General features: G+C 39.0%; 1 protein-coding gene across 3 annotated transcripts in view; it reads right to left on the reverse strand.

The window, feature by feature from the left end:
* bcar1 (BCAR1 scaffold protein, Cas family member) overlaps nt 1-14,317 on the reverse strand; it is a 96,401-nt gene that overhangs the window by 26,764 nt on the left and 55,320 nt on the right. For all 3 annotated transcript variants that reach the window (XM_065283178.2, XM_065283176.2, XM_065279078.2), the window contains one exon: nt 2,588-3,271. In XM_065283178.2, the coding sequence (XP_065139250.1) occupies nt 2,588-3,271 (684 nt within the window). The remainder of the gene's footprint in view (nt 1-2,587; nt 3,272-14,317) is intronic.

Below are 14,317 nucleotides of genomic sequence, written 5' to 3' on the forward strand. Positions count from 1 at the left end.
AAGGACCCAGCAAAACACACCCAATGCAACTTGTAAAGGATAAAGAATAGTTTTATCATGTGTTAGTCCTGAGAGAATTTGTCAATAGAGTATTTCTGGCCTGAAATACATTCTTTAATATTACTTTATTGCGCGGAACAAGAACATAAAGGTGTTTTTAAGATCTCGGCTATTTGAAATTGTGTGGGTGTTTGGGTGTGTGTCCATCCTCTCTTCTCTCAGTAAAAACTCTTATCTTATAATGAAAAACTGACAGTGATGGAAGAAATGTGGCCACAAGGACAAGTGATCATAATAGAGAGCATTGAGAAAATCATACATCAAAATATCCACAGATAAACCAGAAATAAATGTCTTTTCTATTTTTAGTCTTTTGCTTTGAAATTTCTTTAGCAACAGTGATCACAAATTTCCAGAAATAGCAACAAATTATTCTCAAAGCAGGCATGAGATTGCATTATCTTTGACTTTGACACAACACTAAACCAGGAAGACCGGCATTGATTCACAATGATTTCTTTCCTCTTTCTGCAGTATTCAGGGTGTTTTGTAAGGTCTTGGGTCACTGCCATAAGTATTGATCTCTTAGGTTTCCAGCACAGAAAAGCCTATCAATTTCCCTTAACTGTTTTGGTAGTTGAAGATAGTTTCCAGTCATTCCCGCATTTGGTAACACAGCTAAGAACTTTCTATCTATTGTGAGAGGCTGTGTGATTATTTGGTACTTTTTTGGTTTCTATACTGTCAGAAATAAAACTACAAATGCTGTCACTGGGAGGGTATCCTTTAAAAAATAATATTATTAATATATACCATTTCGGTACATGTGTACCATCCCACCAAGCAAAAACCGAAACAATGAAATGACGACTATTGGCGCTTTTCTATTGCATAGTACCCCACAATTTGGTTTGGTTTTTGCAAAAAAAAAAAAGTGATTTAAACATATACGCATCGTCTATTCTTGGGGTATGGTTAGATGTCTATTAGACTTTCACTGAGAGCCCAAATTTTACCGTGTTTTAGCCAAAATTGCTTTCTGGGTATTAATGTAACTTTTTTGGTACCACTATTAGGCATGGGCCGGTTACCGGTTTCAAGGTATACCGAGGTTTAAAACAGTCAAGGTTTCAAAACCACTAAAATGTTCTGTGATACCGTCTCCAAGGTATGAGCTGTGCTTATACAAAATTCATTAAATCATGAAGTCATGTGATTGATTTGATGTTTACATTTAATATACATTACGAAAATATTATATATGTGTTGAAAGCATATTATAATTTAAAGGCTTTATTGTACATGGCATTTGAAAATAACACATTTTAGTGTTGCAATGGCAATACCGCAACACTGTGAAACCGTGGTATTTTTGCTAAAGGTTATCATACCGCCAGAATCTTATACCGGCCCATGCCTAACCACTATGTATCTTTGACGTACTAATGCACTCTTTAGGTATTAATGTGGAATTTTTAAAATTGAACCACCTCAGTGACAGCATTGTACCTTTATTTCTGAGAGCGTAAAAAAACTACGAATTAATGTGGATACAAATGCAAATGTCCTTGAAACTCAAATGAAATCATTTTATCTGAGCTAAAGCATGTAAAAACTCTAAAAACATTCACATCTTGCAGATATTTTTATGTTTGTATTGACAATCCAAAACCCCAAATCAAACAAGATCTTGTCAGTTCTGTTATCCCTAACAGATAACAAAATATCAAACTAATATATATAGCTAAAGACAATAATAATTTATATTATAATATAAACATTTAATAATAGTTAATAACATGACACTGAATAATTTCTACATCTTTATGACTGGTAGGTCAAGCTGCATTTGTCAAGGGTAAATGGCTAAGAGTCAAAAGCCCTGCACCTGCATCTCTCTTTCCTTCATTCTGCTGCCATCCTCACACTTCATTGCCCTCAACGCTGCGGCAGACTCAGCATATGGCGCGGTGCCCAAAGACCTGCAAGTCACTCTCAGGGGAGCAGCATTGCCCATAGCATTACCTTGTAGTTACAGCTGAAAAAAATATGCTTACTCACCCTCCGCTGTCCACAGACACAGCCATTATCAACCTCTGCATCATTTATGACTGTCTTTCACCCTCTCTATCATACTACATCCTCCCATACTACTGTGTCAACATTCTCCTTTTTCTGTACGATTTCCATGCTGCTCTATTTATCATTTACCTCAACACCAGCCAAATCTGAGTTTTTGAGGTCAATGTAAAACAGCACTTGGTTCTACTTCCATAATGTAACAAATTTCAGAGTAAAACAAGATATTCAGTGAGAAAGTGTGAGGTCATTTCCTCCATCTTGAATCAAGTGGATACATAGTACTGGATTATTGGATAACCCAACTAAAGCCTTTTTTCTATTTAAATGTTTTCTTCAGTAACATGCTACATAATCTTCATATATTTAATATTGACTGAGTAAGGCCTTTAAATTAATGTAAAATCAATGACTGAGATCAAACTTTGATGCTCATAATTAAATTAAGACTTGAACCTGTATTCACATACAGGGTCACATATGTCTAAACAGAACATTCAGTCCTTACCTTCCCCAAGGGTTTAGGAGAGTCCCAGCCCCTCTCTATTGATGGGGGAATTTGGTAAATGTCTTGCGTCTGGTTCACAGAAGGCGGCACCTGGTACACATCTTGTCCGGAACTCGGACCTCCTACTGTGGGTGGCACCTGGTAGATGTCCTGGCCTGGAGCATTAATGGAGGGTGGCACTTGGTAGACATCCTGTGAAGTGGGGGCGTAATGTGCGTGGCTTTGCTTTTGTGCCAAAGCAGGGGCTTTGGGCTGAGGCGGGGGAGGCTGGGGGCCAGTGGGCACCTGGTAGAGGCTTGAAGATGGAGGCAGGCCATGGCTGGGCGGGAGCATATAGACGTTGTCAGGGATGGATGAGTTAGCAGAGCTGGGGGAGGAGAAAGCAGGGTGCATTGCCGTGTACTGGGAGGCAGGGGAAGGCTTGCTGTAGGCACTCTGAGGCAGGTTAAGCTGACTCTGGGTTGGACTGGATTGGGCAGACATCTGCTGTTTATCGTACATGCCCACAAGGATTTTCAGACGGTTGCCAGGGACGATTCCTTGACGCCCGTGCAGTGAACAAAGCCACCAGCCGTCCAATCCCTGCGTGTCCCGCTCCAGAACGGTCATGATGTCCCCCTTACGAAAGGACAGCTCGTCTGGAGACTCCGCCACATTGTCATATAGGGCCTTCGCCAACACATTCTATAGGAGAAGAGAAAAAAGAAAACTTATTTGTATAATCACATCACTTAGTTAGAACTTAACTTGGTTCAACATGTGTTGTAAAAAATGGCTTTTCCTTAATTGCCTATGAATCTGTGCTCAATTGGTTTCTGGTATTTACATTGCCGACACATTAACACAGCATGGACTGCATCTGTTCACTTGTTCACAAAGCCTCCCACAAGTGGGTCTGGTCTTTGACACTTAAACAAATATTTGCAGCCCCTGGACCAGTACCCCCTCCTTCTTTGGCACAGAAATGTTAGAGCCTGGCACAGGTCCAAATGACACGTGTATTACCCCTCGCCGTGCCCTCTTAATGAGACCATAGTGAGCCACTATCACTCCCCTGCAAACAAATTCACAGCGTTTGATTGGCAAATTGTGAGAGGGCGCTTCTTTTTCCATAGTATGAGTAAAACCGTATACAAATGTTAGCAAGCAGGAGAGAGAGAGAGAGAGCAGTTCAGCTTTAATCGGGACAAATCCTCTCCCCTTAGATTCTGTCCTAACCCTCCCTGCACTTTACGGAGTGTCTATTCAGCAGTTGAGAAAAGGAGAAAATGGCCAATTTCCGACGCAGAGCGCTCCATGTCTTCCTTGTACACCGTCTACAGTTCATGCTGGTTTGCGAGAGATTCAAACCCCAGCAAACAGGGAGAGAAAAGCAAAAAGATTGATGCACCACAACAGATAGCCAGCAGGTGTTTGATTACTAGAAGACCTCCGTGTCAGGACACACGCTGCTTTTAAGTCACGTTGGAATCGTCATATTTACAAGATGAGCAAACCACAATGTTTTCATTAGCAGTGGGTGATTTTCGAAGTGAGTCACGACTTTTAGTTTAGGGTATTCATTTAATTCATATTGGTCCTAATTAAGATACTGTGTGTGTCAAGAATTTACACTTCAAAATACATCAAGTTTTGTATGGTTACTTTGTTGCTTAGTTTGTATTCAGTGAATGCTTAATGAGGAATAGCAATAACGCTAAATTGTACTCATTTATCTGCTCATATGAGAATAACAAAATACATAATGCATGAATTACATACCTAATGCAAATAGTTTGAATCACATTGCATTTAGGACTACACTGTACCTTTTGTCACTAAGACGGTACCATTTATACACAGTGGCGGCTCGTGACTGCTCATATGAGCGGCGCTAATTCAAAATAAGTGTTCGGAGTGTCAAGTGTGTTGCTTGCGTTTTCAAAATATTAGGGATGCACCGATTTTTTTGGTCCGATACCGATTTAAACAGACAACTTCTGTCCGTTACCGATGCGGATACAGATTTTAAACACTTGTGTGCAATACTATACAGTTGGTCTATTAGCTAGTTTATTTCTGCATCAAATAATTTTTACTGAGCATGGATTTGATCTAATTAACATTCAACTGACCAACATAATAAGAGAGGCACAAATTAAGCTAAAACAAATATAATAACACAACATGACAACCTTCAAAGGTGGTTTTTGCTATTCAGCATTTATTTTATTAACAACATTAACTCATTTTTTACATATAATGGATTTCTTTATGCAGTTAATTAATAAACAATCTGTATCGGCCTTTCTCGTGCTATTGCCGATATGCCGATGGTTTCAAATTCATCAAAAATCGGCCGATAAATATCGGTGGCCGATAAATATCGGCGGCCGATATATCAGTGCATCACTACAAAATATGTGTTTGTTGCATCATTTAAACCATGTGCATCACGTGTTATGTCAAAATAAGTACCTGCTGCACACACTATGCAGCAGGTACTCTTTTATGATAAAAGAGACGCTCACGTTCACAAAATACATGCAAGACACTCCCTTAGGCTGGGTACACACCAAAAGATTTTTTACATCTTATATGATTTAAAAAATGTGATAGACCACAAACATGAGGATAAAAAATCCTAGATTTAACCGTTTTGCTCCTATAGTGTGTGGTGTCTCGACTGTGAACACAGGAAATCCCACAAAATCTCTAGAGACTTCAGAATAAGCATGGCGGACGATATGCAGGAAGACATTTCAATGATAGTCCTTGGAATAATTTTTACAAGACATGTTGTATAAACATTTGTGCTGTTGCCCCAAATCAACAAGCTGATCCTCCATCTCTGCTGTCCACATCAACTTCACTTTGGCCGTTTCTCAATCCGAAGACTGTAGCCTGCGGAGGTCGCCTATGCAGGCTGCATGCAAGTACTCGTACTCGTATTCCAAAAAAGTGGTATCGGTGCATCCCTACTGCAAACGTCATGAAACCTGGTTTATTCAAGTTAACTGAGCATTACATTCGCAAGTCATAAGTATATTACAACAATACACGATAAACTAGGAATAACTTTTTTATAACTTTTATAACTGTAATCTTACATCAGATACAGTATGGATAGTAAGCGAATTGGGATGCGATAAGCAGCCTGCGGCTACGTTCCCGATTCCTTCACTGTGAGACTAATTACGCACATTATCCTCATTCAGTGCCCACAGCAGTGTGTGTGAACATGATCTCCATAGTTCTGCCGAATGATTCACTGTGTGTTTTAAAGGTCTGTGTGGCAAGTGCCAGTGCTCTGATGAATGATGTCTCTGTGCTCCAGGCTGGAGGAGAGAGAGCAGAGGCTGACAGAGGACATATCGGACCGATGAATGCCACGACTGTGCTGTCCGAGTAGAGGGACAGTCCCCTTACTGTCTCCCTTAAAGCCAGACTAGACTTAGGCTGGACACAATAGCGCCTGAGAGGCTTTATTGCCTGCTAACAGCTGGCTGAGATGTCACCATCCACGGCTGGCACATGCATGCACGCACAACCACACACAGAGCACTGATGTATCACACATAGAGATACATATGTGTGCACACACACGCAGAGGAACGTGCGATTCTTCAATCGCTACTGCATATAGGCACGCATACCTCCACAGCCTCCATTCACACACGCACACAATGGCAAATAATGAGACACTTTCAGGCCAGCTGAGAGAGCTCATTAACTTCACGGGCAGCTAATTTTTCCATACAGACAGTTTAAGCCGTTCTTTGCAGAATAGGGGTCTTTGCAGAGGAATGAGATGTTCAGAGTTACGTCCTACTTTATTGGTTAGATAATAACGAATATGTTAATAAGGTAGGTGATTGATGTCATTAGATTTAAAACATCTGAAAAGAGTTTTGTGCGACTTGCCGTATGTGTCTTAATTCTTTTTTGTCTTATCTCAATTGTCTTGTCTATTCTTCTAAAAAGCAAGAAAATGGCAGCAGGAATGAGTCTTGTATGCTTTGGGCTATTCCATTTTTTCCCGTGAATATTTTCCTGCCATGTAAAAGACTCTAGGGGCCTGATGACATCACAAGCTGTTGAACTTTGCCTCCATTACAGAAACTATGCCAAACTTCTCTTAGCGTCTCGCTCCCACACTTTCCATCAGTCTCTCTCTCTCTCTCTCTTTCTGTCGTTCGGGACACAGGACGTATTTAGGGAGTGATTCACAGAGGTTTTATGTGAGGGTGAGCCGATTACTCTGCGATAAAATGTTTTTTAACTTGTTAGGAATGCACACATATGAATACAAGATGAAGAACAGTGAGACAAAGGTGAGAGAATAAATGAAGAAAAATAAGAGAGCTGGGAATTTTTGGATCAATGACATCTTCCATCTTCAACACTCATAAAATAAAATGTTAAAGTGCTGTGCATTAAACAAAGACAGAAAATGAATCGGTCCCTCAGGGAGTATATCTTCATTTATCAAGCAGCGTTGTTGAGGAAGCAACTACTTTAAAGTAGGGATGCACCGATAGGATTTTTTGGGCCGATACCGATACCAATTTTAACAGACAACTTCTGGCCGATACCGATGCCGATATAAAACACTTGTATACAATACTATACAGTTGGTCGATTAGCTAGTTTATTTCTGCATCATTTTATTTTTACTGAACATGGATTTGATCTAATTAACATTCAACTGACCAACATAATAAGAGAGGCACAAATTAAGCTAAAACAAATATAATAAGACCGCATGACAACCTTCAAAGGTGGTTTTTGCTATTCAGCATTTATTTTATTAACAACATTAACTCATTTTTTTACATATAATGGATTTCTTTATGCAGTTAATTAAGAAACAATCGGTATCGGCCTTTCTCGTGCTATTGCCCATTAGGGCTGTCACTTTTCGTTCGAAAATCGATTGCACAATCGATCGGACCAACCAAAAAAAGTTTCGAAAACGAAAATAGGCAATCGATTTTAACCAAATATGTACACTATTAATTTTAAAAGAATTAAACAGTTAAAAATATAGATGTAACAAAACTCACAAACAAGCAGAAAAAGAAAATAAATAATTCCGAAAGTGCAGTAGGTGTGCGAAAGCTAGACAGAAAATACCCAGCAATTTTACGCACCTATAGTTTCACGCTTTCAATCGCTGCATCTAGTGTTTTGCAAAGAAAATGGAGGACAACGTCAATAAACCTGTGCAACACGAGAGAGCGTCGAAATTGTGACGTTACAGGAGATGAAGGAGTTATGACAAGGAGCCACCCTTGCGAGCTGACAGCAACCCGCTTTTGTGATGGAAGATTGGCAGTACGAAATACGCAGCTGGCAACGAAGTACCCGAGTTTCCCTGGGACATCAGTGCGGTCGGAGTGCATCTTCTCAACAGATGGACATATAGTGAATGAAAAGCGCTCTGCTCTTGACCCCTAAAATGTTGATCGACTTGTTTTCCTGACCAATAATTTGTAATGCCCCTAGCCTTTTTGCGCATTTCATTATGCCTGCCTAGTGCCGCCTAAGTGTTGGTTACGTTTAATAAAAAAAAAAATACACAGCATGTTCTCAACTTCAAGTAAGTCTATTTAAAGTTTCACTTTTGAACAGTTGTTTGAAATGGATCGAATCATTATTTAAAATAGTTTTTTAATTGCCTAAATCATAAAAGCAGCCGGTTGAAGCCTGCAGTAATGTTTTTCATTTATGGCAGCAGTCCACTCTGCATATTTATTTTAGAGAATGTTGCACTACTGTTGCTGTTTTTTATTCTGCACGAAACTTAATGACAATGAATTAGAAATATTGCTGACTTGTGCGTTTCAGGCGCTCTCTTTACTGTTATTTGGCGTTGAAAATGGAAACGTCTTTTTAGACATGGAAAATCGATTTTACAATCGATTCAATGAACACTTATATATTAAAAATCGAAAATGATTTTTCACAAAAGTGACAGCCCTATTGCCCATATGCCGATGGTTTTAAATTAATCAAAAATCGGCCGATAAATATCGGCGGCCGATACATCGGTGCATCACTACTTTAAAGCTTCTAAAATTAAACATAGTTATGATACAGTCACGCTACCATTTTAAAAACTTAGTTAACATATCTGTTTTTCACTACATAAAAGACTATGCAAATTGGCTGACAGAAATGTCTTTACAGGTATTTATTAACATTTCCATTATGCATTTATCCAAAGCATCTTCCAGAGTATTCAAGCTGTATATTGTATCACTGTATTCCCTTAAGCTAGAAGTATAGTCCTGTTTTCATGCATACTCTAGGGTCGCGTACAGTGCACGTGATGCAAATTTTGTTCAGGGTTCCCACACCTTAGTTAACTTCAAATTCAAGGACCTTTCAAGGACTTTCTAGGTCCAATACCCTCAAATTCAAGGTCTTAGTGTGCGGACACATTTCAAGTGAGAGCAAGGTTACATCGAGTTACCTTTTGAGATCCATTGTTACAGTTCCCTTTCAAGGGAACTCGTGCTGCGTCACTGCGGTGACACTTTGGGGACGCTTCCAAGGTAAGTGCGTCTGATTGTGTATATCAAATTCAACCATTGATGAGGCTTAAGACAAAAACAGGGTGACACGGGAGGCAGGAAGTAAATTGCTATCTAAAACATTACCAAAGATGGCGTTACAGGGAAGTATGGCAAGGGAGACGCAGCGTCTCGTTCCCTTCTCAGGGAACAACAATTACATACGTAACCCGAGACGTTTTCATGTGTGAAACACAACTATGCAAAAAAGCATTTAGGTATGAATCAACATTCGCATATAGAAGATATAAGCATTTAAAGCTAACAGTTTAGCATGTGTGCTTAAAAAGTCTAGAATTTTTATGATATTATCCAGGGAATAATATGGATTTTTTTTTTTTCAGAAAACTTCAAGCACTTTCAATGACCTGTATCTATTTAGTATATTTTCAACAACTTCCCAGGGCCTTGAATTATCCACCAGATTCACAAACTTTCAAGAATTTAAAGGACCTGTGGGAACCCTGTTTGTTATAAGAATAGTACTTTGTATGCATCGGTCACGCATGCACGCACAGGAGAGTGTAGTATGTACAGAAGATGCATTGCATTTTGCCGCATTGTGCATGCGTTGAACATCTGTGTACACATAGTACAAGTAAAAAAAAGTACGGTTTGCAATGCTGTGCATTCGTCTGTGCATTCACGTTCGCGTATACATAAAAAACAGACTATACTCCAAGCTTAAGATCAAAGTGAGATACAGGAACTTAATTAAATCATTAAACTCTTCTTATTCACATGAGATGTATCAACAAATGAATTCTCTAAAATGAGGTACCAGCTTAACTTTTGAGACAATATGCTTTTTGCAACTTGTTGGCTCCAGTTTGTTCCTGAAAAGCTACGGTGTTTCAAAAGAGCTACACGTCACAGTATTAGTCCAGTTAGTAACAAAACTAAGTTTAGTGACAAAACTAACTCCTCAACACTGTTTTCAATGTATTGGTTGGGGAAAGTTGTAAAAACCAATGGGTTTTATTAGATAAATGGTTGGCAGGAAAGTTTAGCGTCATTTCACCATGGCGATCATTACCATGGAAATGTCCAGGTCAAACACTTTCCATGAATGTGAAGTGGACAGAGACTAAAGCCTAACTTTTATTATCTCAGGACACTGAGATAATGTGACAGAAGACATAAAGACACTGAGACAAAAAGAATAGATAAAAGAGAGCAAGAAAAAAAAACATTAGCATTCAAAAGGCTCATGCGAACAAGAGCTTCTCATGTCACACATTAAAGGGGTAGTTTACAAAAAAATTCATTTAATTATAGTTATGTCTTTCAACACCCATTATGACTCAGTTGGAACATACAGTATAAAAAGATAAGAGCTTAACAAAATATCAAAGCTGTTGTTTTCAATGGAGGTGAACTGGCCTGGGTCCGCATACAGTAAACACGATTCAAATTTAATCATAATAGTATGCTCGTATTGTACGCGCACCGTCAGATTTTTGTAACCATGCGTATTTTGTATGCATAGGGTGCACATGCGCATACAGGAGAATTTAGTATGTAGCCCAGGAGATGCATTTTGTTTTGCCGCAATGCGCATGTGTGTCTGTGTACATGTACGAGTCAAATAAACTAGGGTTTACAAGGCTGTGCATTTGACCATGTGCATACATTCTTGTACACATAAACAAACAGACTATACTACAGGCTTAAGGAAACACTAATGATTTTTGCTAGACAAAAGCTGTTTAAATTATATGAATCATAAGAAAAAAATATATATATATTTATGTTTTGGGGTGAACTGTCCCTTTAAGAAGTGAAGGCAATGGAGTGAGAAAGAAATGTCCTGAATCAAATACAGTTCGACAGGATGAAGAGGAATGAAAAAAGGATGTGGAGCTGTGCAGCAGAAAGGGAAGGAAGGAAGGGGCATTCACACAGAACCACTGAACAGGAGGTAATGCAGCAGATGCAGGAGCGAGCTATGTACAGCCAGGTCAATGAGTGTGTATGTGTGTGTGTGAGTTTGCATTGTTGTACGGTGAGGTGGAGGGGGTTGAAGTCGAACAGCTTTTGTCTGGTGCCTCTACATGACCCTGTGGGACAAACACTAGTAAAGTTTGTGAGGTGGGGGCAGGTTGTGCTTTTTTGTGGTTGTGCAGACTAGTTTCAAGGACATGAGGGCAGCACAAACTCATAGCAACCTTATAACTCAAACCTAAACACAGCACAGATGCATTTTATCTCATAAGCACACAACATATCACGTTCACAGACTTTAAAATTGATTTAAAAGATAATAACAGGCTCTAAGTATAAAACATTGCAAATCCATCTTGTTCAAATTTGTAGCTAAAATAGATTATGTATACGTTTCAGGTGAATGACTGAGACTGAACAATACAACAGGTTGACATATTGAACGGACTTCTGTGCCTGTTCACATCAAATTAACAATGGCATCTAATCTGACTGAAGTCTATTCTTATCACATTCGCACCTCCTGAGCCCGCTCCTTACCTCATCAAAACCAGAGTCGTATAATAACAGAGTTACGAAACGCTTTGATCTCGCCGCCGCGTGGTCACGTGATTCATGTAACGTTCTACAGTTCCAAACCAAGCAGGGCTGTCAATCTGTTTGCATAGGTTTTCAGCTATTTTAGGTAAATATTAGCTTGTAATGGGAATTGATCACTATACTTACTGTGTTTATAACGTTTTTTTTACTAGGGAGTGATGGAAATACAGTAAATCAGTTAATAAAGATAAACAGTTAATTGTGACCCAAATATAACTGTGGTAATCTATACCAACTACAGCAACACAGTTTATCTTTTATTTTTGTAGCAAAATATGGCTATATAAATGGCTTTCAATCTGCTAAAAACATAATTCCTACACTTTTACTATATTAAAATCACAAAAAAGATCGCCAACGCGGTTATTTGTAACAGTGAAGCATAACATAAACACACTAAATTCATATTTAATTGTATTTATAGTACACACATTAAATGTTAATATAATCATACATGATTTTCTAAGGAAACATCACTCGTATTACTTACCAAACACAATGAAACACATAGCAGCATTGTAAGCAGTGTGACTTTCTTATATAAGGCATTTAGCTTGTCGCGGTTGCACCCTAGTGTTACTCGTAATATATATAAAAGATAAGTATAAAGTAGATGGCCACCAGTAATAAAATATTAAACCATTAAATCTATATTATTCACACATTATACACAACTCATTAAAATATAAAAATTTTACTAGTTATTATTAACGAAAATCATTACCTACAGCAGAGTTCATAAAATATCACTGTTGACTATATTAATGAAATGTCCGAAAATGTAAAGAGAAACGGTAAATTCATCGATTTACCAGCAGGTGCCATTGAAATGAATGGGCTTCAGTGCTGCGTTTGGAACTATGCGTCACTACCGGTCACTACATGAAACGCTGTTACTTCCGCATTCCATTCTTACAACGGACGTCTATGTGAGTGTCGTAACTAGGGATGGGCACGAGTACTCGATTGCTCGAGTACTCGAACGTGGCATCGATGATCGATCAGAAAAACGATGATCATGTGGGTTTATTTATTTATTTATTGTGGATATGGCGGCATTTTGATGTCTGGTTAGCATTACAAGCGCATGTGGTAGTAAAGACTGGGTCTGGAGATGCGTGTTTGACGTCGTGTCAAGCTACGCAGACCGACGTATGACATCAGTAACATTACCATGCGTGATTCAAAAACAAACAGATAATTCCGCGCGACCGCACCGCAGAAACCCGCCGATCCGCGCAATGCGCGGCAACCCGCCAGCCCGCCGATCCCGTGAAGACAGCCACAACTCACATCACTGAGGCACTATGGTTTAAAAGGATGTCGTGATTTTCGGAAATACAGTCAGTCAGGTGCAACATGTACAGCGCCATCCAAAGTTCAATGGATTATCATCTCATATTTAAACATCAAATGTCAAGAGATACCAGAGAGCCATACGAGCATAACATTACATCTTGACTGAGGTAAGAGGACGACACGACACAGCTAAACGCTAAAATGACAGCAAAACACTTAAAGCTGCTTAATGTTATGAAGCTTGAACTTTGACTGGACGTGTTTAAAAGTGCGCTGTTTTAGATGCACATCCACAAAGGGAGTTAAACTTTCTTTTTTTTAGATAACTTAGTTGAAACCTTAGTTGAAGTCTTGCATTTTATGCAGATAGATGGACGTTGTACATTTATGTTGTATAAAGGCTTAATATTATGCAGAGTGCGTCAAATAGAAAGGGCTTCGGTTTGTGTTTATTAACCCTTTAGTTTCACTTCATCACGCAGCTTTTCCTGTTAGAGGTTTCTGTTAAAAACATTTGATTAATTAGGAATCTAGTATGTGTTCATTGTTCTGTCATAGTTTCTTCAAAATTAAGTTTTATTTGAGTGTTTTAATCAAAATATTTTCATTTTCACCATGACGTGTACGTCCCGCCCCTTTGATTGCCCCGCCCCCAGTTAATCGAGTACTCGTTCTTCAGACCTATGGATTAATCGAAATGAAAAAATGACATAAATGCACATCCCTAGTCGTAACTCTATTATTATACGACTCTGATCAAAACCTTTCATTGGTTTGAAAACAGATGGGCGCTTCAAATGAAACCTAGTCATCTTTATTTCATCATGTACATAAGGCACCTGAGCCCAAACAATTAGAAACGAATGCTAAACGTTCAGTCTGTTCTGTCCGAGGTGTGGGAAAACAACATTTTATTTTAAAACTCGAAATGTGGTTTGTAACACATACATACAGTACATGTAGTATAATGCCCAGGTTATTTTTCTGTGGTTAGATTGCTATTCTCAGTGATGTAGGGCTTTCATAAATAGCGGTTTAGCTGGAGTAATTAAAGCAGGTGGAGTTTAGTACGGTAAGACACATTTTCAGACAGGTACACAATGAGCAGACGCTGCATCAGACAGCAGCGATAATCATCAGGCAGAGAGATGTGACTCAGACCGGCAGGCGCGTGCTCGAGCGTTTGTCGTTATCGGTCGTGTCAGTCAGCAGCGTGTGACACACGCTCACGTGGAAAAAACTAACACAGATTTATTAAGAAGATTCCAGTTGTGTGTTAGAGGAACAGTTCACCCCAAAATTCTAATTTGGTTATTGTTTGTTCACCCTA

The sequence above is a fragment of the Paramisgurnus dabryanus genome, chromosome 9 (assembly GCF_030506205.2).
Source record: "Paramisgurnus dabryanus chromosome 9, PD_genome_1.1, whole genome shotgun sequence".
In the NCBI taxonomy this organism is placed as follows: domain Eukaryota; kingdom Metazoa; phylum Chordata; class Actinopteri; order Cypriniformes; family Cobitidae; genus Paramisgurnus; species Paramisgurnus dabryanus.